Here is a 23,490-nt window from a genome sequence, read left to right as displayed (position 1 = left end):
TGTAGAATGTCAAGACAGGTCAAAGGTCAAGGTCAAAATAAATCTGAAGGTTTAAGTACAAATTTGTCGGTAACAGGATAAACAGCTATACCAACAGGTTTCTGTGTGGCGTCAGTTCACATTCTCTGGATAGTTTGAAAATGTGATGAAGCAGATGAGGTATGACGCATCACATAGAGGTTGGGTCATTCTTTTTCTTTCTGGATTTTTTCCCCCTCGCTTTTTCTCCCAGTTGTATCCAGTCAATTACCCCACTCTTCCGAGCCGTCCCGGTCTCTGCTCCACCCCCTCTGCTGATCCAGGGAGGGCTGCAGACTACCACATGCCTCCTCCCATACATGTGGAGTCACCAGCCGCTTCTTTTCACCTGACAGTGAGGAGTTTCACCAGGGGGACATAGCGTGTGGGAGGATCACGCTATTCCCCCCAGTTCCCCCTCCCCCTGAGCAGATGCCCCGACTGACCAGAGGAGGCGCCAGTGCAGTGACCAGGACACATACCCACATCCGGCTTCCCACCCACAAACATGGCCCATTGTGTCTGTAGGGACGCCTGACCAAGCCAGAGTTAACAGAGATTTGAACCGGCGAGCCCCATGTTGGTAGGTGACGGAATAGACCACCACGCCACCCGGACGCCCGGTTGTATCATTCTTGAAAGGAGTACACAGACTGCTTACAAATCTTCACTCTTAATAGATAATAATAATGGTAATAATAAGAAACGTTTGTTCAGCTTCACAAACACACTGTGCTGTAGTGTTTTTGACCTTTAACTCGATTTGCCGGTGCCCTTATTGTTTCTCCTGTCTTACGAAGTTAGTGAACGACTTCCATTCTATTCTTACAGCAACTCATGTTCCAGTCAAGTTGACGACAGCTTCTTTTCTGTGGCCTGACTCATATTCACTTTTCATCATCAAGAGCGAGCAGCCAAATTACAATTCTGATTACGTCTGAGCCGGTCCAAGCAGGACCCTTCTGGTTACAAACTGCCAAGGGGGACAAAGGCCTTTGTCATATATATGATTATAATGTTGATTCTTGTCTAAAAACGCAATATGAGGCGTCTGAGCAGCGTGGTGGTCTGTTCCGTTGCCTAGCAACACAGGGATCTCCAGTTTGAATCCCCCTGTTACCTCCGGCTTGATCGGGTGTCCCTAGACACAATTGGCCGCGTCTGCAGGTAGGGAGCCGGATGTGGGTATGTGTCCTGGTCGCTGCACTAGCGCCTCCTCTGGTTGGTCGGGGCCCCTGTTCAGGGGGGAGGGGGAACTGGGGAGAATAGTGTGATCCTGCCACGCACTACGTCCCCCTGGTGAAACTCCTCACTGTCAGGTGAAAAGAAGCGGCTGGTGACTCCACATGTATGGGAGGAGACATGTGGTAGTCTGGAGCCCTCCTCGGATCAGCAGAGGGGGTGGAGCAGTGACCGGAACAGCTCAGAAGAGTGGGGTAATTGGCTGGATACAATTGGGGAGAAAAAAAAGGGGGGAGGTACCCAACAAAAAAATGCATGATGGTACTTCTGCAAGGACACGGTATGCAGTTTTCTTTTTCCCGCCCCGTTCGGTACTGACCTGTGGCAGAGGCACTGTGTATGTACCAGCTGTGCCAAGGTGCCTGAGGTGTAGAAGGTCGGATCAGCCAGGCTGCGGGACACGAGGCTAGAGGCCAACTGCCCCACTGAGGGCTGCAGCTCCTGGCTGTTGGCCCTGGAGAGGAGTCCCTCCACCTCCCTCTGGACCTCTTCCACTGGTGCAGTCTGGGAGAAAAAAAACATACATCAGCCATTTATACAGAATTTGTAGAGCACACCGCGTACATCATGGTGAAATGTAATGTACTGATTCATGAAAGGAATAAAGAAAAAAGCCAAGTACTCTGTTATACATCAGAAATACAATCAGCATGCTGTGTGTACAAGAGTTAAAAGTAAACACAACCTCCGATTGTGTTATGGGCCAAGTGTGTGTATGCAAGCATGTATGGGAGTAGGGCTGTGTGAAATGACGGTATATATCGTGTGGCGATAGAACACGCCTATCGTTTCATATTAAGCTCTATCGTTTATTTCGTTGTGTTACAAAATCACACTCTTTATGGCAATATTTTGCGTCATTTGGACGACCCTTTCCGCTCTTTGCACAGTGTCACAGCACGGACGCAGGCAGGAAATTATACAAACAAACACGGACCAGCCAGGACAAAACGAGGAGCTTGTACTTGAAAGAGGGGCTGCTTCTATCGTATGGACCTGGTTTAGGTATGAAAAGTCTTGAGACGGACTAGAAAACCATACTCTGCAAAATATGCCACACACCGGCCCCCACAACAGACTCAACACCACTAGCTTCTTTTACCAGCTACGCAAAAATCATGTCAACAGTACGGAGAGTCCACAGATGACCTTTTTATATTTTATACAGTAATTTTGTTACATGTTTAGTTGAAAATTTAAACAAAGGGTCTAAATAAAAGGAAAAAATAACCAAATATGAGTAAGTACCTTTTATTTGTCGAGTATATAATTCAAAATGTAATGAGAAATAGGTCATTTTATATAAACTATTTATTCATTGAATTTACAGAAAATGTGCAATATCATATGTATGATTATCATGATATGAATGACCTATATCGAGATATGTATCGTGACCATGATATTAATGACCTATATCGTGATATGCATCGTTATCGTGATATGAATGACCTATATCGTGATATGCATCATTATCGTGATATGAATGACCTATATCATATGTATAGTTATCGTGATATGAATGACCTACACTGCTCAAAAAAATAAAGGGAACACATAAGCAATGCAATGTAGCTCCAAGTCAATCACACTTTTGAGATATCAACCTGTCCAGTTAGGAAGCAACACTGATTTGTGAATCAATTTCACCTGTTGGTAAATTGTCTAATTTCCACCAGGTGGAAATTAGACAATTTGCAAGACAACCCCTATAAAAGGAATGGATTTGCAGGTGGTGGCCACAGACCATTTGCCTGTCCTCCTCTTTTCTGGCCGATCTTTGGTTAGTTTTTCATTGTGCTAGTGCCCTCACCACTAGAGGTGGCATGAGGCGGTATCTGCAACCTACAGAAGTTGCTCAGGTAGTGCAGCTCATCCAGGATGGCACATCAATGCGTGCTGTGGCAAGAAGATTTGATGTGTCTCCCAGCACAGTGTCCAGAGCATGGAGGAGGTACCAGGAGACAGGCCAGTACACCAGGAGACGTGGAGGGGGCCGCAGGAGGACAACAACCCCGCAGCAGGACCGCTATCTGGTCCTTTGTGCAAGGAGGAACAGGAGGAGCACTGCCGGAGCCCTACAAAACGACCTTCAACAGGCCACTAATGTGCAGGTTTCTGCTCAAACAGTGAGAAACAGAATGCATGAGGATGGTACGAGGGCCCGACGTCCACAATTGGGGCCTGTGCTCACAGCCCAACACCGTGCAGCCCGATTGACCTTTGCCAGAGAACATCTTGGTTGGTAGATTCACCATTGGCGCCCTGTGCTCTTCACAGATGAGAGCAGGTTCACACTGAACACATGTGACAGACGTGAGAGCGTCTGGAGACGCTGTGGAGAACGTTCTGCTGCCTGCAACATCCTCCAGCATGACCGGTTTGGCGGTGGGTCAGCGATGGTCTGGGGAGGCATATCCTTGGAGGGCCGCACAGACCTCTACGTGCTAGCCAGAGGTACCATGACTGCCATTAGGTACCGGGATGAGATCCTCAGACCCATTGTCAGACCATATGCTGGTGCAGTGGACCCTGGGTTCCTGCTCATGCATGACAATGCTCGTCCTCATGTGGCCAGAGTGTGTCAGCAGTTCCTGTATGTCGAGGGCATTGATGCTATGGACCGGCCTGCACGTTCCCCAGACCTGAATCCAATCGAGCACCTCTGGGACATCATGTCTCGTACCATCCGCCAACACGATGTCGCACCACAGACTGTCCAGGAGTTGACCGATGCCCTGATCCAGGTCTGGGAGGAGATCCCTCAGGAGACCATCCGTCGTCTCATCAGGAGCATGCCCAGACGTTGTAGGGAGTGCATACAGGCACGTGGAGGCCACACACACTACTGAGCCTCATTTTGAATCGTCTTGAAGAATTTCCACAGAAGTTGGATCAGCCTATGTTCTCATTTTCCACTTTGATTTTGAGTATGATTCTGAATCCAGACCTTAATGGGCTAATGATTTTGATTTCCATTGATCATTCTTAGGTTATTTTGCTCTAAACACATTCCTCTGTCTAATAAATAAAGATTTTCAGCTGAAATATTTCATTCATCGAGGTCTATATTGTGTTTTTAGGTGTTCCCTTTATTTTTTTGAGCAGTATATATCGTGATATGAGATTTTGGTCATATCGCACAGCCCTATGTGGGAGTGTACAGATGAGCAGTACAGGGACAGGTTAGCAACAAAGGGGAGAGGAAGAGGGAGGAATAAACCCTGGCTGAATACAAACCCTAGTTTAGATACAGGAAGAAGACATGCTCTTATGCAACCATTTCATTTTTTCATTTACGTTTTGGTGGCAATTTCTATGGTGAAGGGGTTTTTGTTTGTATATGTCCTGTTTGTTTCATAAGGTATAACAAGTGCACTATCTTAAAAACAAAAGTTTTAACAATATATTAAAATTTCAGTTATAACACCCCCAAATTATAACTTCATCCATCTTCAGAGGATAGAAAGAAGGATGGACAAGGTAGCTTGGGCCTGACCAATCGTATTTATACCTTGATGAGCTCCAGAACCTGATCAGCTGTCGAACCAGTCGCTGGTTGGGTCTTGCGTCTTGTTTTCTGCGTGAAAAGAACAAACAGCAGAGAAAAATCAACTTGCTGCAGTCATGCCATGTGAGACTACCGACACCTAGAACTAAAGAAACCATTACAATAGGAAGGCTGCTAGACTTAAACCCAAACAGCACATATACACTTTCCCAAAGGTATTGTTCTGTCAAATGCTTGACTGCCTTTTGTTTAAGTGTTTACAATATTGGACTTGGTTTGACCGAGAAAGTGCATTTACTTCAAAACCACATCACTGAAAAACAAAGTACTGAGGGTAAAACTGATAAGTCCTGATTGACTGATAGTATTGCCACACTGTAAGCCTGGGAGGCTTGTAAATGAAACCTTTTTAAAATATTAAAAATTAACTATTAAAATATTAAACCTTTTTAAGTTTTTATGCTATACCAGTGGCAAACGAACGGGAGGTCTATATTGCACAGTGACTTACAGCTCTTCTAGTCTCCATTGTCTTGGACGGCTGGGCGGTCTCTCCGTGAAGAATGCTGTTCCAAGAAGGAACAGATGCTGCAGCTTTGGACTCTGAGGCAATGAACAGCAAAAATACATCAATCTCTATTTTACACAGCACAAAAGACCCTTCCACATACAAATAAATATCAGGCATCTGGGTAGCGTAGTGGTCTATTATCGCGGTCTATCTATCGCCAGTTCGAATCCCTGTGTTGCCTCCGGCTTGGTCGGGCGTCCCTACAGACACAATTGGCCGTGCCTGCAGGTGGGAAGCTGGGTGTGGGTATGGTTGCATTAGAAGCTCAACACATAAGAGGCTGCATAAGAAGCACATTCACATTAAAACATGTGCACGGGGTGTCTGGGTGGAGTGGCGGTTTATTCCGTTGCCTAGCAACATGTGAATCGCCAGTTCAAATCCCCGTGTTACCTCCGGCTTGGTCGGGCGTCCCTACAGACACAATTGGCCGTGTCTGCGGGTGGAGAGCTGGATGTGGGTATGTGTCCTGGTCGCTGCACTAGCGCCTCCTCTGGTTGGTCAGGATGCCTGTTTGGGGGGAGGGGGAACTGGGGGAAATAGTGTGACCCTCCCACGCACTACGCCCCCGGTGAAACTCCTCACTGTCAGGTGAAAAGAAGCGGCTGGTGACACCACATGTATGGGAGGAGGCATGTGGTAGTCTGCAGCCCTCCCTGGGTCAACAGAGGGGGTGGAGCAGAGACCGGGACGGCCTTGGGGTAATTAGCGAAGTACAATTCGGAGAAAAAAGGGGGAAAAAATAGTTATGTGATAGATACTAGGTTCCCTCAGTGGTGATGACTGCTTATGAATCAGTGTTGTGCCTCCATCATGAGTCGGTCTTATTTCTACACCATCATTTGTTTAAAAGCTACAACCTGTGGGGGCGCCTCTGTAGCCAAATGGTTACAGCACATACCACACAGTTGCAACCATCGCTGGTTCAATTCCAGCCGGCAATCTTTGTTGCATGTCATATCAATCTCTCCCCATTTCCTGTCTGCCTTAACTCTCACTGTCCAATACAAAATGCCCCCCCCCCCCCAAAAGGTACAATTTGTTATAACATGCGCTGCCATGGGTATGTGGGGCACTGCAACAACACAGGCACTCTGACAAAAGAAACAAGACACCTCTCACCATCGGGTCAATGTCCTGTATTTGTCTGAGAAATGGAGACAACCGAAAGCCTCAAAAGGAAGACGAAGCGATGCAGCGGTGGCTGGTTTTCTCATTCGCAAGTAACAAAGCCAACAAAGTTTACCAAGTCTGATCAAAACACCGCCAGAAGCAGGGCAGACAGCCACGGTGTGCCAAATCCACCCACCCAGTATCTGACCCGCTTACCCCGCTCTCAGGAGCCTATCCCAGCAGTCACTGGGCGGCAGGCGGGGAGACACCCTGGACAGGCCGCCAGTCCATCACACAGGGTGGACACACACACACACACACACACACACACACAACTAGGGACAACTTAGTACAGCCGAGTCACCTGACCTACATGTCTTTGGACTGTGGGAGGAAACCGGACCCCCGGAGGAAACCCACACAGACACGGGGGGAACATGCAAACTCCACACAGAGGACGACCCGGGACGACCCCCAAGGTTGGACTACCCTGGGGCTCGAACCCAGGACCCAGAACCTTCTTGCTGTGAAGTGACCGCACTAACCACTGCGCCACCGTGCCCAAAATGCGAAATGTACCTTTAAAATAATCATCCTGTCTGGAAAAAAAAGAAAGACTGCCAAATGCATCTGTCATCATGGATAAAATCCATGTTTTAACAGCTGTTCAAGTGAAGCGCACTTATTGATGACATTAAACTGTAATGATATTCTGTAAACTCACCCTCGGTCCCAGCCTGCTGTAGTTTGCCCAGGGCGGAGGCCAGTGATGACTTGGGGCAGTCATATGGGATGACAGACAGGGCCTTCCCGTGTGGAATGAACAATTTGCCAGAATAATTCCACATCTAAACCACAGAAGGGAAAAAAAACAAACAAACAGGGATGAATACTGACCTGAGAGAGGAGGAACTTACTGTTTAGCAAGGGAAACAACATCTGATGAGAGGAGATGATGAGTACACGGCTGATCGACGGGACACTCAAGGCATAACAACCATCATCACACTAATCCAGGACACTCAGGGAATAACAACCATCATCACACTGATCCAGGACACTCGGGAATAAAAACCATCATCACACTGATCCAGGACACTCAGGGCATAACAACCATCATCACACTGATCCAGGACACTCGGGAATAAAAACCATCATCACACTGATCCAGGACACTCAGGGCATAACAACCATCATCACACTGATCCAGGACACTCGGGAATAACAACCATCATCACACTGATCCAGGACACTCAGGGAATAACAACCATCATCACACTGATCCAGGACACTCAGGGCATAACAACCATCATCACACTGATCCAGGACACTCAGGGCATAACAACCATCATCACACTGATCCAGGACACTCAGGGAATTACAATCATCATCACACTGATCCAGGACACTCAGGGCATAACAACCATCATCACGCTGATCCAGGACACTCAGGGAATAACAACCATCATCACACTGATCCAGGACACTCAGGGAATTACAATCATCATCACACTGATCCAGGACACTCAGGGAATAACAACCATCATCACACTGATCCAGGACACTCAGGGCATAACAACCATCATCACACTGATCCAGGACACTCAGGGAATAAAAACCATCATCACGCTGATCCAGGACACTCAGGGCATAACAACCATCATCACGCTGATCCAGGACACTCAGGGCATAACAACCAGCATCACACTGATCCAGGACACTCAGGGAATAAAAACCAGCATCACACTGATCCAGGACACTCAGGGCATAACAACCATCATCACACTGATCCAGGACACTCAGGGAATAAAAACCATCATCACACTGATCCAGGACACTCGGGGAATAACAACCATCATCACACTGATCCAGGACACTCAGGGCATAACAACCATCATCACACTGATCCAGGACACTCAGGGCATAACAACCATCATCACACTGATCCAGGACACTCGGGGAATAACAACCATCATCACACTGATCCAGGACACTCAGGGAATAAAAACCATCATCACACTGATCCAGGACACTCAGGGAATAACTACCATCATCACGCTGATCCAGGACACTCAGGGCATAACAACCATCATCACACTGATCCAGGACACTCAGGGCATAACAACCATCATCACACTGATCCAGGACACTCGGGGAATAACAACCATCATCACACTGATCCAGGACACTCAGGGCATAACAACCATCATCACACTGATCCAGGCGTGCCAAAATATCTTTCTCTTTGAAATGTGTTGTGCTGTGTGTAAATGCTGTGTGTAAACGCTGTGTGTAAATGCAGTGTGTAAACGCTGTGTGTAAATGCAGTGTGTAAACGCTGTGTGTAAACGCTGTGTGTAAACGCTGTGTGTAAATGCTGTGTGTAAATGCAGTGTGTAAACGCTGTGTGTAAATGCAGTGTGTAAACGCTGTGTGTAAACGCTGTGTGTAAATGCTGTGTGTAAACGCTGTGTGTAAACGCTGTGTGTAAATGCTGTGTGTAAACGCTGTGTGTAAATGCTGTGTGTAAACGCTGTGTGTAAATGCTGTGTGTAAACATTGTGTGTAAACATTGTGTGTAAATGCAGTAACAGTGTGAGCTGCTGTGAAGTTGTGATGGGGACGGTGAGCCCGGTCACAGTGGCGAGCAGAATGGATGATCTACCAAAGTCACACGGTCCTTCAGCAACAAACAACAGCTGAAAGGAAAGGGACGCCTGGCCTGCACCACCCACACAGCTACACAATGTATGTGACTTTTACCCCGGGAAAAAGAAAAAGAAAAGGGGGGGGGGGCACAACAAGTTAACATTTACTCTCATCACAGTCTCTGGGGACGTTGACATTTCCTCCCCTGGGTAAAAGCGTACCTACCCGTCCATAGATTTTGCCTGTCATCTCTTTTCCGGCCTGAAGGGTTTGGAAATTGGTGTTCCAGATGCAAAGGAAGTCTGAAAAATCAAAGACAGAGCCGTTCAAGAAAGGGGTTCTGACATCACATACCTACACCCTATGACTTCCAAGTCCATCCATCCATCATCCAAACCGCTTATCCTGCTCTCAGGGTGCTGGAGCCTATCCCAGCAGCCATTGGGCGGCAGGCAGGAAGACGCCAGGCCATCACAGGGCCAACACACTCACATCTAGGGACAACTTAGTACGGCCGATTCACCTGACCTACATGTCTTTGGACTGTGGGAGGAAACCCACGCAGACACGGGGAAACATGCAAACTCCACACAGAGGATGACCCGGGATGACCCCCAAGGTTGGACTACCCCGGGGCTCGAACCCAGGACCTTCTTGCTGTGAGGCAACTGCGCTAACCACTGCGCTACCGTGCCACCTACTTCCAAGTCATCACTTCCAATGGACTCATTCTCAAAATCAAAGCATGTCACTGTCGCAAGTTTGAGAACAAAAACCCATAGATTATTATTTGCTCGAAAGCAGCATGTGTATTAAATGCAGCTTCACCTAAACTGACCCTCCTGTAAGCTTGGGTGACTGGACAACGACATTGAGACCAAGAGGAGCTACTGCCCATCGCTTGTTGAAAAGAGGTTGGTGAGGTTCAGGATGTCTATACATTATCCCCATCTATACATTATCCCTGTCTATACATGACCTCTATACACACAACACACCATTAATATCTGCCAGTGACTGACAATCTGTGAAATGCCATCTTCATCTGCTACATCAGCTGTGTGTAGTGTCTTTATTTGCATCTTACACACTGCAGCCTAATTCAGTGTAGGCCACCGAAGGCCGCAGCGACCCAGGTAGTAAGGGTTTTTCACTTGTTAGAAAGGTACCCCCCCCACTTTTTCTCTCCAATTGTACTTGGCCAATTACCCCACTCTTCCGAGCCGTCCCGGTCTCTGCTCCACCCCCTCTGCTGATCCGGGGAGGGCTGCAGACTACCACATGCCTCCTCCCACACATGTGGAGTCACCAGCCGCTTTTCACCTAACAGTGAGGAGTTTCACCAGGGGGACGTAGTGCGTGGGAGGGTCACGCTATTCCCCCCAGCCCCCCCCCCGAACAGGCACCTCTACCAACCAGAGGAGGCGCTAGTGCAGAGACCAGGACACGTACCCACATCTGGCTTCCCACCTGCAGACATGGCAAATTGTGTCTGTAGGGACGCCCGACCAACACGGGGATTTGAACCGGCAATCCCTGTGTTGGTAGGCAATGGAAGAGACCACTACGTTACCCGGACGCCCCGGTAATTTCTCCTTTTCATCCCAACACTTTTCTGCTTGGGAGCATGAAAGCATCAGTGCAGCACCAGCTTTAGTTCTGTAAACACCTACAAGGAACTTGACTGACATTTAGTGTTCTTTAGTATATATTATTATTATATATATTATTATACAAGTAAAGTGGGGACTGAAATAAAAAATGCATTTACCTTTGCCAGCCCCAGCGGAGGGATGTGGAACCCCCACCACGGCCACATGGGCCTCATCCAGGGCCAGGGCTGAGGCAGCTGCTAGCAGGCCGTCCCCAACAGGCAGCTTCAGCAGCAGGCTACGGGGCAGCGGAAGGGCCTGTTCCCCGTCTCCGGCCGCCTGACCTCGGACAGGCACCACACTCTGGTATATGTGACCGTTGGGATCTAAGAAGAGAAAAGTGTGGGCAAAAGACGGATTAGAAGGAAGTCGGATTAGACGGAAACACTGCGCATCCGCTGCTCTGGCTGTGAAACACTGTTGTACGGCTTCCACTAGGGACGCGACTGTTAAGACCAACATCTGGAGCTTCACAATGTTTTGCTCTAAACGGAGTCAAAGAAATAAAAAAGAAAATCCAAAAAAGAAAAGGAAAATAAAAAATAAATAAAAAATGACAAATAATAATTAATAAAAATAAACAATAATAACCAAATAAATAATAATAAAAATAAAAAGTTAAATCCGCTGTGGTGACCCCTGAGAAACAGGGGAAACGCTGAAAGAGGAAGGAGGAGAGTCAAAGAGACGGAGGCCTTCACTGAGAAAAGGTAATCACTCAGTTGCCAACGGCAACATCCATCCGTCCATCATCCAAACTGCTTATCCTGCTCTCAGGGTGGCAGGGCTGCTGGAGCCTATCCCAGCAGTCACTGGGTGGCAGGCAGGGAGACACCCTGGACAGGCTGCCAGACCACCACAGGGCTCACATACACACATACACACACACACGAAATGATTATCAAATCAATCAAATTGTAAAGTCCACTTTTTAAATTCTGCCATAATCACAGTAACGCCCTCTCAGTCCAAACACGGCAGCGTGGGAGGACAGGAGAGACGCCGGTGAAGCTCGTGACAAAATGTGAAGAAGAAAGTAAACGAACAAATGAACAGTTAACTCATCTTAACTGAACAAACTCTACTCACAGCAACTGAGCTTGAAATGAACAAATAAGGTGCACACATCCCCACCCTGCCGTCCTCCAGCCCCCAACAGCTCCGAAGCTGCTGCCTGAACACGCCCTGCGAGCTGCTCAGCAGCACCCGACCTCCGGCTGCACCGCTGCGGCAGGGAAAACCAGCACCTGGAGCTGGTTAGGCCGGATGACGGGCCAAACAGTGTGTTCTCACCCACTTTGTCACAAGCACACAAACAAAACCGTACAGCTGTTCGTCCTCGCACCCGCTCCCTCCACTGCCTTCTACACACGTCCGACTGCACACCAGCCCGCCGCCTTAAGAACGGTGCAGGAAGGTATATGACACGCCGCTGACACGGCCACACCGGCAGTCAATCACAAATGATGGGTCGCCCCTGTTGACCGTCTAGCGACTCATCAGACCCTCTACGCGACTTTATTCCTGTACAAAAGTGACGGAAACTCAGATAAACCCAGCAGGGACAACTGACCCTTCTAACTGGTGTGTGACTTGTGTGCCTGAGTGAACAAGGTGCGACTCTCTTCATATTTCTTCAGCCGTACAGCAGCAGCTTTATCTCCCGTGTAACGTGCCTTTGTGTAATTGTATTTTCCAGATTGTGTTTTTTAAATTATTGCTGCGTCACGAGCAACAGCAACATACTCAAGGCCCAGTGTTTTCGGTTTTTACCGATTTTCACCAAAAAATACCCAGATTTTTAAACTGATTTTCACCCGGATTTTATGTTTTCATGGACCCAAAAGTTGTTCCTGTTCGTGTGAGGTTATATAACAGTGTCATCTTGCGGCGAAATTTGGCATGCTGGATGGCTTTGAAAATTAAAAACCGAAAACGCTGAGCCTTGAACATACTTCACGACATCATCGGCCCAAACCGAGTTACGTAAGAGACTAAACATTTGTACAAGTAAGAAAAGTTTACTTTTATCAGATACCGACACTCGTGTTTGCTTTCCAGATAAGTTTTCAGGTGCTCAGCCATGTAACTGAGCTTCTTTGCCCTGCCTTCACAGATAACACTTGACAGATTTCCTTTAGTTTATTTTAGCACCATTAGCACTCAAGCTATCTTAAAAAATACAAAAATCAATCATTTCATTTCATGTCACGTCCCGAGGACAAGTCTGCGATGCCGGAAGTCGGCACGCCCGGGTCCCCGCCTTTGCCTGCCGCCCGGCCTGCACTGCACCCTATCAACAATGCTCATCCCCGCGTGTGGTGGGTCCATGAGGTGGTGGGGCCATGTTTTTTTTCGGGCTGGGCTTGACCGGGCCCCATGGGCCAAGGCCCAGCCACCAGACGCCTGCCGGCGAGCTCCCTTCCCAGGTCTGGCTCCAGGAGGAAACCCGGTTTCCCTTTTCCGGGCGAGGTGCTGCAACTCTGCTGGTGTAATTTCATTGGGTTTCTTGGGAATCACTCTTAGTCTGGCCCTTCCTCCGGGACCAATTTGCCTTGGGAGACCCCACCAGGTGCTATTGCCCCCGACAACACAGCTCCCAGGATCTCCTGGACACACAAACCCCTCCACCACGTTAAGGTGGCGATTCTCGGAGGGGCGATTCTCGGAGATCCTACACCAGAGAAGTGGCTGACGACGAATGAATGAATTTCATGTCACATCGAGTAAAGGCAAAAACAAACATTCAACAATCATATTTCATCTCTACTGCCTTTTTTTGTAGCATAATTTCCTTAACTGCACCGCCATCAGCTGCTGCCACTGAGCATTTAGTTGGCATCGTCACCAGCCGAGAACGGACTTGCTGTTCGATTTCTTACCTTGTTTTACCAGCTCATCTCAGCAGACACAGATAAAAAACATGAGGCAGCATGAATGCAACACTCCCAAGTCTCTGAAACGGATTAAAACTGCACTTATACAAGAGGCAAAGTAAAGGAATACCCAGTCTTACACAGATAAAGCAGATGTATGTGTTGATCCCTGTAGGTAGCGCAGAAGCTCAGCGGAGAGAGGCCGGGCTCTTCTCTCTCCAGCCGGTACCTCTGCAGAGAGTCGGGGTTCGGTTTATGCAGGTACAGAAAGTGGTCCCCCTTCTGCGGAAGACATGGAAAGCCATTCAGGACAGAAAACACGTATCATTTCACCCCACGACCCTCAGAAAACACCACGAGCCTCCTGATACAAACAGAATCAGTAACACTCCTGTGGCTCCCTGCAGCGTATTGATGTTACAGACTGATCCAAATGTTCTGAACTATACTGACGTTACAGACTGCTCCAATCGTTCTGAACTATACTAACGTTACAGACTGCTCCAAATGCTCTGAACTATACTGATGTTACAGACTGCTCCAAACGGTCTGAACTATACTGATGTTACAGACTGCTCCAATCGTTCTGAACTATACTGACGTTACAGACTGCTCCCAACGTTCTGAACTATACTGATGTTACAGACTGCTCCAATCGTTCTGAACTATACTGACGTTACAGACTGCTCCAATCGTTCTGAACTATACTGATGTTACAGACTGCTCCAAATGTTCTGAACTATACTGATGTTACAGACTGCTCCAATCGTTCTGAACTATACTGATGTTACAGACTGCTCCAAATGTTCTGAACTATACTGATGTTACAGACTGCTCCAATCGTTCTGAACTATACTGACGTTACAGACTGCTCCAATCGTTCTGAACTATACTGATGTTACAGACTGCTCCAAACGTTCTGAACTATACTGATGTTACAGACTGCTCCAAACGTTCTGAACTATACTGATGTTACAGACTGCTCCCAACGTTCTGAACTATACTGATGTTACAGACTGCTCCAATCGTTCTGAACTATACTGACGTTACAGACTGCTCCAATCGTTCTGAACTATACTGATGTTACAGACTGCTCCAAATGTTCTGAACTATACTGATGTTACAGACTGCTCCAATCGTTCTGAACTATACTGATGTTACAGACTGCTCCAAATGTTCTGAACTATACTGATGTTACAGACTGCTCCAATCGTTCTGAACTATACTGACGTTACAGACTGCTCCAATCGTTCTGAACTATACTGATGTTACAGACTGCTCCAAACGTTCTGAACTATACTGATGTTACAGACTGCTCCAAACGTTCTGAACTATACTGATGTTACAGACTGCTCCAACGTTCTGAACTATACTGACGTTACAGACTGCTCCAATCGTTCTGAACTATACTGACATTACAGACTGCTCCAAACGGTCTGAACTATACTGACGTTACAGACTGCTCCAATCGTTCTGAACTATACTGACGTTACAGACTGCTCCGAAACGTTCTGAACTATACTGACGTTACAGACTGCTCCAAACGTTCTGAACTATACTGATGTTACAGACTGCTCCAACGTTCTGAACTATACTGACGTTACAGACTGCTCCAATCGTTCTGAACTATACTGACATTACAGACTGCTCCAAACGGTCTGAACTATACTGACGTTACAGACTGCTCCAATCGTTCTGAACTATACTGACGTTACAGACTGCTCCAACGTTCTGAACTATACTGACGTTACAGACTGCTCCAATCGTTCTGAACTATACTGACATTACAGACTGCTCCAAACGGTCTGAACTATACTGACGTTACAGACTGCTCCAAACGTTCTGAACTATACTGACGTTACAGACTGCTCCAAATGTTCTGAACTATACTGATGTTACAGACTGCTCCAAACGTAATGAACTATACTGACGCTACAGACTGTTCCAATCGTTCTGAACTATACTGATGTTACAGACTGCTCCAAACGTTCTGAACTATACTGACGTTACAGACTGCTCCAATCGTTCTGAACTATACTGACGTTACAGACTGCTCCAAACGTTCTGAACTATACTGATGTTACAGACTGCTCCAAACGGTCTGAACTATACTGACGTTACAGACTGCTCCAATCGTTCTGAACTATACTGACGTTACAGACTGCTCCAACGTTCTGAACTATACTGACGTTACAGACTGCTCCAATCGTTCTGAACTATACTGACATTACAGACTGCTCCAAACGGTCTGAACTATACTGACGTTACAGACTGCTCCAAACGTTCTGAACTATACTGACGTTACAGACTGCTCCAAATGTTCTGAACTATACTGATGTTACAGACTGCTCCAAACGTAATGAACTATACTGACGCTACAGACTGTTCCAATCGTTCTGAACTATACTGATGTTACAGACTGCTCCAAACGTTCTGAACTATACTGACGTTACAGACTGCTCCAATCGTTCTGAACTATACTGACGTTACAGACTGCTCCAAACGTTCTGAACTATACTGATGTTACAGACTGCTCCAATCGTTCTGAACTATACTGACGTTACAGACTGCTCCAATCGTTCTGAACTATACTGACGTTACAGACTGCTCCAAACGTTCTGAACTATACTGATGTTACAGACTGCTCCCAACGTTCTGAACTATACTGACGTTACAGACTGTTCCAATCGTTCTGAACTATACTGACGTTACAGACTGCTCCCAACGTTCTAAACTATACTGACGTTACAGACTGATCCAAACGTTCTGAACTATACTGATGTTACAGACTGCTCCCAACGTTCTGAACTATACTGACGTTACAGACTGCTCCAAACGTTCTGAACTATACTGATGTTACAGACTGCTCCAAACGTTCTGAACTATACTGACATTACAGACTGCTCCCAACGTTCTGAACTATACTGATGTTACAGACTGCTCCAAACGTTCTGAACAATACTGACGTTACAGACTGATCCCAACGGTCTGAACTATACTGATTTTACAGACTGCTCCAATCGTTCTGAACTATACTGACGTTACAGACTGCTCCAAACGTTCTGAACTATACTGATGTTACAGACTGCTCCCAACGTTCTGAACTATACTGACGTTACAGACCGCTCCAAACGTTCTGAACTATACTGACGTTACAGACTGCTCCAAACGTTCTGAACTATACTGACGTTACAGACTGCTCCAAACGTTCTGAACTATACTGACGTTACAGACTGCTCCAATCGTTCTGAACTATACTGACGTTACAGACTGCTCCAAACATTCTGAACTATACTGACGTTACATACTGCTCCAAACGTTCTGAACTATACTGATGTTACAGACTGCTCCAAACGTTCTGAACTATACTGACGTTACAGACTGCTCCAATCGTTCTGAACTATACTGATGTTACAGACTGCTCCAAACGTTCTGAACTATACTGACGTTACATACTGCTCCAAACGTTCTGAACTATACTGATGTTACAGACTGCTCCAAACGTTCTGAACTATACTGACATTACAGACTGCTCCAAACGTTCTGAACTATACTGACGTTACAGACTGCTCCAAACGGTCTGAACTATACTGATGTTACAGACTGCTCCAATCGTTCTGAACTATACTGATGTTACAGACTGCTCCAAACGTTCTGAACTATACTGATTTTACAGACTGCTCCAATCGTTCTGAACTATACTGACGTTACAGACTGCTCCAATCGTTCTGAACTATACTGACGTTACAGACTGCTCCAAATGTTCTGAACTATACTGATGTTACAGACTGCTCCAATCGTTCTGAACTATACTGATGTTACAGACTGCTCCAAATGTTCTGAACTATACTGATGTTACAGACTGCTCCAATCGTTCTGAACTATACTGACGTTACAGACTGCTCCAATCGTTCTGAACTATACTGATGTTACAGACTGCTCCAAACGTTCTGAACTATACTGACGTTACAGACTGCTCCAAACGTTCTGAACTATACTGACGTTACAGACTGTTCCAATCGTTCTGAACTATACTGATGTTACAGACTGCTCCAAACGTTCTGAACTATACTGACGTTACAGACTGCTCCAATCGTTCTGAACTATACTGACGTTACAGACTGCTCCAATCGTTCTGAACTATACTGACGTTACAGACTTCTCCAAACGTTCTGAACTATACTGATGTTACAGACTGCTCCAATCGTTCTGAACTATACTGACGTTACAGACTGCTCCAATCGTTCTGAACTATACTGATGTTACAGACTGCTCCAAACGTTCTGAACTATACTGATGTTACAGACTGCTCCCAACGTTCTGAACTATACTGACGTTACAGACTGTTCCAATCGTTCTGAACTATACTGACGTTACAGACTGCTCCAATCGTTCTGAACTATACTGACGTTACAGACTGCTCCAAACGTTCTGAACTATACTGATGTTACAGACTGCTCCAAACGTTCTGAACTATACTGACATTACAGACTGTTCCAAACGGTCTGAACTATACTGATGTTACATACTGCTCCAAACGTTCTGAACTATACTGACGTTACAGACTGCTCCCAACGTTCTGAACTATACTGACGTTACAGACTGCTCCAAACGTTCTGAACTATACTGATGTTACAGACTGCTCCCAACGTTCTGAACTATACTGACATTACAGACTGCTCCCAACGTTCTGAACTATACTGATGTTACAGACTGCTCCAAACGTTCTGAACTATACTGACGTTACAGACTGATCCCAACGGTCTGAACTATACTGATGTTACAGACTGCTCCAATCGTTCTGAACTATACTGACGTTACAGACTGCTCCAATCGTTCTGAACTATACTGACGTTACAGACTGCTCCAAACGTTCTGAACTATACTGACATTACAGACTGCTCCAATCGTTCTGGACTATACTGACGTTACAGACTGCTCCAATCGTTCTGAACTATACTGACGTTACAGACTGCTCCAAACGTTCTGAACTATACTGACGTTACAGACTGCTCCCAACGTTCTGAACTATACTGACGTTAGAGACTGCTCCAATCGTTCTGAACTATACTGACGTTACAGACTGCTCCAATCGTTCTGAACTATACTGATGTTACAGACTGCTCCAAATGTTCTGAACTATACTGACGTTACAGACTGCTCCAAATGTTCTGAACTATACTGACGTTACAGACTGCTCCAATCGTTCTGAACTATACTGACGTTACAGACTGCTCCAAACGTTCTGAACTATACTGACGTTACAGACTGCTCCAAATGTTCTGAACTATACTGACGTTACAGACTGCTCCAAACGGTCTGAACTATACTGACGTTACAGACTGCTCCAAACGGTCTGAACTATACTGACGTTACAGACTGCTCCAAACGTTCTGAACTATACTGATGTTACAGACTGCTCCAATCGTTCTGAACTATACTGACGTTACAGACTGCTCCAAATGTTCTGAACTATACTGATGTTACAGACTGCTCCAAACGTTCTGAACTATACTGACGTTACAGACTGCTCCAAACGTTCTGAACTATACTGACGTTACAGACTGCTCCAAACGTTCTGAACTATAGTGACGTTACAGACTGCTCCAATCGTGCTGAACTATACTGACGTTACAGACTGCTCCAAACGGTCTGAACTATACTGACGTTACAGACTGCTCCAATCGTTCTGAACTATACTGACGTTACAGACTGCTCCAAACGTTCTGAACTATACTGACGTTACAGACTGCTCCAAACGTTCTGAACTATACTGACGTTACAGACTGCTCCAATCGTTCTGAACTATACTGACGTTACAGACTGCTCCAAATGTTCTGAACTATACTGATGTTACAGACTGCTCCAAACGTTCTGAACTATACTGACGTTACAGACTGCTCCAATCGTTCTGAACTATACTGATGTTACAGACTGCTCCCAACGTTCTGAACTATACTGACGTTACAGACTGCTCCCAACGTTCTGAACTATACTGATGTTACAGACTGCTCCAAACGGTCTTAACTATACTGACGTTACAGACTGCTCCAAACGTTCTGAACTATACTGATGTTACAGACTGCTCCAATCGTTCTGAACTATACTGACGTTACAGACTGCTCCAAACGTTCTGAACTATACTGACGTTACAGACTGCTCCAAACGTTCTGAACTATACTGACGTTACAGACTGCTCCAATCGTTCTGAACTATACTGACGTTACAGACTGCTCCAAATGTTCTGAACTATACTGATGTTACAGACTGCTCCAAACGTTCTGAACTATACTGACGTTACAGACTGCTCCAATCGTTCTGAACTATACTGATGTTACAGACTGCTCCCAACGTTCTGAACTATACTGACGTTACAGACTGCTCCCAACGTTCTGAACTATACTGATGTTACAGACTGCTCCAAACGGTCTGAACTATACTGACGTTACAGACTGCTCCAAACGTTCTGAACTATACTGATGTTACAGACTGCTCCAATCGTTCTGAACTATACTGACGTTACAGACTGCTCCAAACGTTCTGAACTATACTGACGTTACAGACTGCTCCAAACGTTCTGAACTATACTGACGTTACAGACTGCTCCAATCGTTCTGAACTATACTGACGTTACAGACTGCTCCAAACGTTCTAAACTATACTGACGTTACAGACTGATCCAAACGTTCTGAACTATACTGATGTTACAGACTGCTCCCAACGTTCTGAACTATACTGACGTTACAGACTGCTCCCAACGTTCTGAACTATACTGATGTTACAGACTGCTCCAATCGTTCTGAACTATACTGATGTTACAGACTGCTCCAAACGTTCTGAACTATACTGATTTTACAGACTGCTCCAATCGTTCTGAACTATACTGACGTTACAGACTGCTCCAATCGTTCTGAACTATACTGACGTTACAGACTGCTCCAAATGTTCTGAACTATACTGATGTTACAGACTGCTCCAATCGTTCTGAACTATACTGATGTTACAGACTGCTCCAAATGTTCTGAACTATACTGATGTTACAGACTGCTCCAATCGTTCTGAACTATACTGACGTTACAGACTGCTCCAATCGTTCTGAACTATACTGATGTTACAGACTGCTCCAAACGTTCTGAACTATACTGACGTTACAGACTGCTCCAAACGTTCTGAACTATACTGACGTTACAGACTGTTCCAATCGTTCTGAACTATACTGATGTTACAGACTGCTCCAAACGTTCTGAACTATACTGACGTTACAGACTGCTCCAATCGTTCTGAACTATACTGACGTTACAGACTGCTCCAATCGTTCTGAACTATACTGACGTTACAGACTTCTCCAAACGTTCTGAACTATACTGATGTTACAGACTGCTCCAATCGTTCTGAACTATACTGACGTTACAGACTGCTCCAATCGTTCTGAACTATACTGATGTTACAGACTGCTCCAAACGTTCTGAACTATACTGATGTTACAGACTGCTCCCAACGTTCTGAACTATACTGACGTTACAGACTGTTCCAATCGTTCTGAACTATACTGACGTTACAGACTGCTCCAATCGTTCTGAACTATACTGACGTTACAGACTGCTCCAAACGTTCTGAACTATACTGATGTTACAGACTGCTCCAAACGTTCTGAACTATACTGACATTACAGACTGTTCCAAACGGTCTGAACTATACTGATGTTACATACTGCTCCAAACGTTCTGAACTATACTGACGTTACAGACTGCTCCCAACGTTCTGAACTATACTGACGTTACAGACTGCTCCAAACGTTCTGAACTATACTGATGTTACAGACTGCTCCCAACGTTCTGAACTATACTGACATTACAGACTGCTCCCAACGTTCTGAACTATACTGATGTTACAGACTGCTCCAAACGTTCTGAACTATACTGACGTTACAGACTGATCCCAACGGTCTGAACTATACTGATGTTACAGACTGCTCCAATCGTTCTGAACTATACTGACGTTACAGACTGCTCCAATCGTTCTGAACTATACTGACGTTACAGACTGCTCCAAACGTTCTGAACTATACTGACATTACAGACTGCTCCAATCGTTCTGAACTATACTGACGTTACAGACTGCTCCAATCGTTCTGAACTATACTGACGTTACAGACTGCTCCAAACGTTCTGAACTATACTGACGTTACAGACTGCTCCAACGTTCTGAACTATACTGATGTTACAGACTGCTCCCAACGTTCTGAACTATACTGACGTTACAGACTGCTCCCAACGTTCTGAACTATACTGACGTTAGAGACTGCTCCAATCGTTCTGAACTATACTGACGTTACAGACTGCTCCAATCGTTCTGAACTATACTGATGTTACAGACTGCTCCAAATGTTCTGAACTATACTGACGTTACAGACTGCTCCAAATGTTCTGAACTATACTGACATTACAGACTGCTCCAATCGTTCTGAACTATACTGACGTTACAGACTGCTCCAAACGTTCTGAACTATACTGACGTTACAGACTGCTCCAAATGTTCTGAACTATACTGACGTTACAGACTGCTCCAAACGGTCTGAACTATACTGACGTTACAGACTGCTCCAAACGGTCTGAACTATACTGACGTTACAGACTGCTCCAAACGTTCTGAACTATACTGATGTTACAGACTGCTCCAATCGTTCTGAACTATACTGACGTTACAGACTGCTCCAAATGTTCTGAACTATACTGATGTTACAGACTGCTCCAAACGTTCTGAACTATACTGACGTTACAGACTGCTCCAAACGTTCTGAACTATACTGACGTTACAGACTGCTCCAAACGTTCTGAACTATAGTGACGTTACAGACTGCTCCAATCGTGCTGAACTATACTGACGTTACAGACTGCTCCAAACGGTCTGAACTATACTGACGTTACAGACTGCTCCAATCGTTCTGAACTATACTGACGTTACAGACTGCTCCAAACGTTCTGAACTATACTGACGTTACAGACTGCTCCAAACGTTCTGAACTATACTGACGTTACAGACTGCTCCAATCGTTCTGAACTATACTGACGTTAGAGACTGCTCCAAATGTTCTGAACTATACTGATGTTACAGACTGCTCCAAACGTTCTGAACTATACTGACGTTACAGACTGCTCCAATCGTTCTGAACTATACTGATGTTACAGACTGCTCCCAACGTTCTGAACTATACTGACGTTACAGACTGCTCCCAACGTTCTGAACTATACTGATGTTACAGACTGCTCCAAACGGTCTTAACTATACTGACGTTACAGACTGCTCCAAACGTTCTGAACTATACTGATGTTACAGACTGCTCCAATCGTTCTGAACTATACTGACGTTACAGACTGCTCCAAACGTTCTGAACTATACTGACGTTACAGACTGCTCCAAACGTTCTGAACTATACTGACGTTACAGACTGCTCCAATCGTTCTGAACTATACTGACGTTACAGACTGCTCCAAATGTTCTGAACTATACTGATGTTACAGACTGCTCCAAACGTTCTGAACTATACTGACGTTACAGACTGCTCCAATCGTTCTGAACTATACTGATGTTACAGACTGCTCCCAACGTTCTGAACTATACTGACGTTACAGACTGCTCCCAACGTTCTGAACTATACTGATGTTACAGACTGCTCCAAACGGTCTGAACTATACTGACGTTACAGACTGCTCCAAACGTTCTGAACTATACTGATGTTACAGACTGCTCCAATCGTTCTGAACTATACTGACGTTACAGACTGCTCCAAACGTTCTGAACTATACTGACGTTACAGACTGCTCCAAACGTTCTGAACTATACTGACGTTACAGACTG

At 45.7% G+C, this 23,490-nt stretch overlaps 1 protein-coding gene across 1 annotated transcript in view; it reads right to left on the bottom strand.

Annotated features, from left to right (window-relative positions):
- nol11 (nucleolar protein 11) overlaps positions 1-23,490 on the bottom strand; it is a 55,424-nt gene that overhangs the window by 14,583 nt on the left and 17,351 nt on the right. Inside the window, exons 6-12 of the mRNA XM_056280352.1 lie at positions 13,773-13,914; positions 10,876-11,082; positions 9,330-9,406; positions 7,180-7,303; positions 5,283-5,374; positions 4,775-4,840; positions 1,580-1,764 (exon numbers count right to left, since the gene is read on the bottom strand). Of these exons, the coding sequence (XP_056136327.1) occupies positions 1,580-1,764; positions 4,775-4,840; positions 5,283-5,374; positions 7,180-7,303; positions 9,330-9,406; positions 10,876-11,082; positions 13,773-13,914 (893 nt within the window). The remainder of the gene's footprint in view (positions 1-1,579; positions 1,765-4,774; positions 4,841-5,282; positions 5,375-7,179; positions 7,304-9,329; positions 9,407-10,875; positions 11,083-13,772; positions 13,915-23,490) is intronic.

This window comes from Lampris incognitus, chromosome 5 (assembly GCF_029633865.1).
Source record: "Lampris incognitus isolate fLamInc1 chromosome 5, fLamInc1.hap2, whole genome shotgun sequence".
In the NCBI taxonomy this organism is placed as follows: Eukaryota; Metazoa; Chordata; class Actinopteri; order Lampriformes; family Lampridae; genus Lampris; species Lampris incognitus.
Note: the sequence above shows the minus strand (reverse complement) of the source record. Positions and strands in the feature narration are given on the sequence as shown.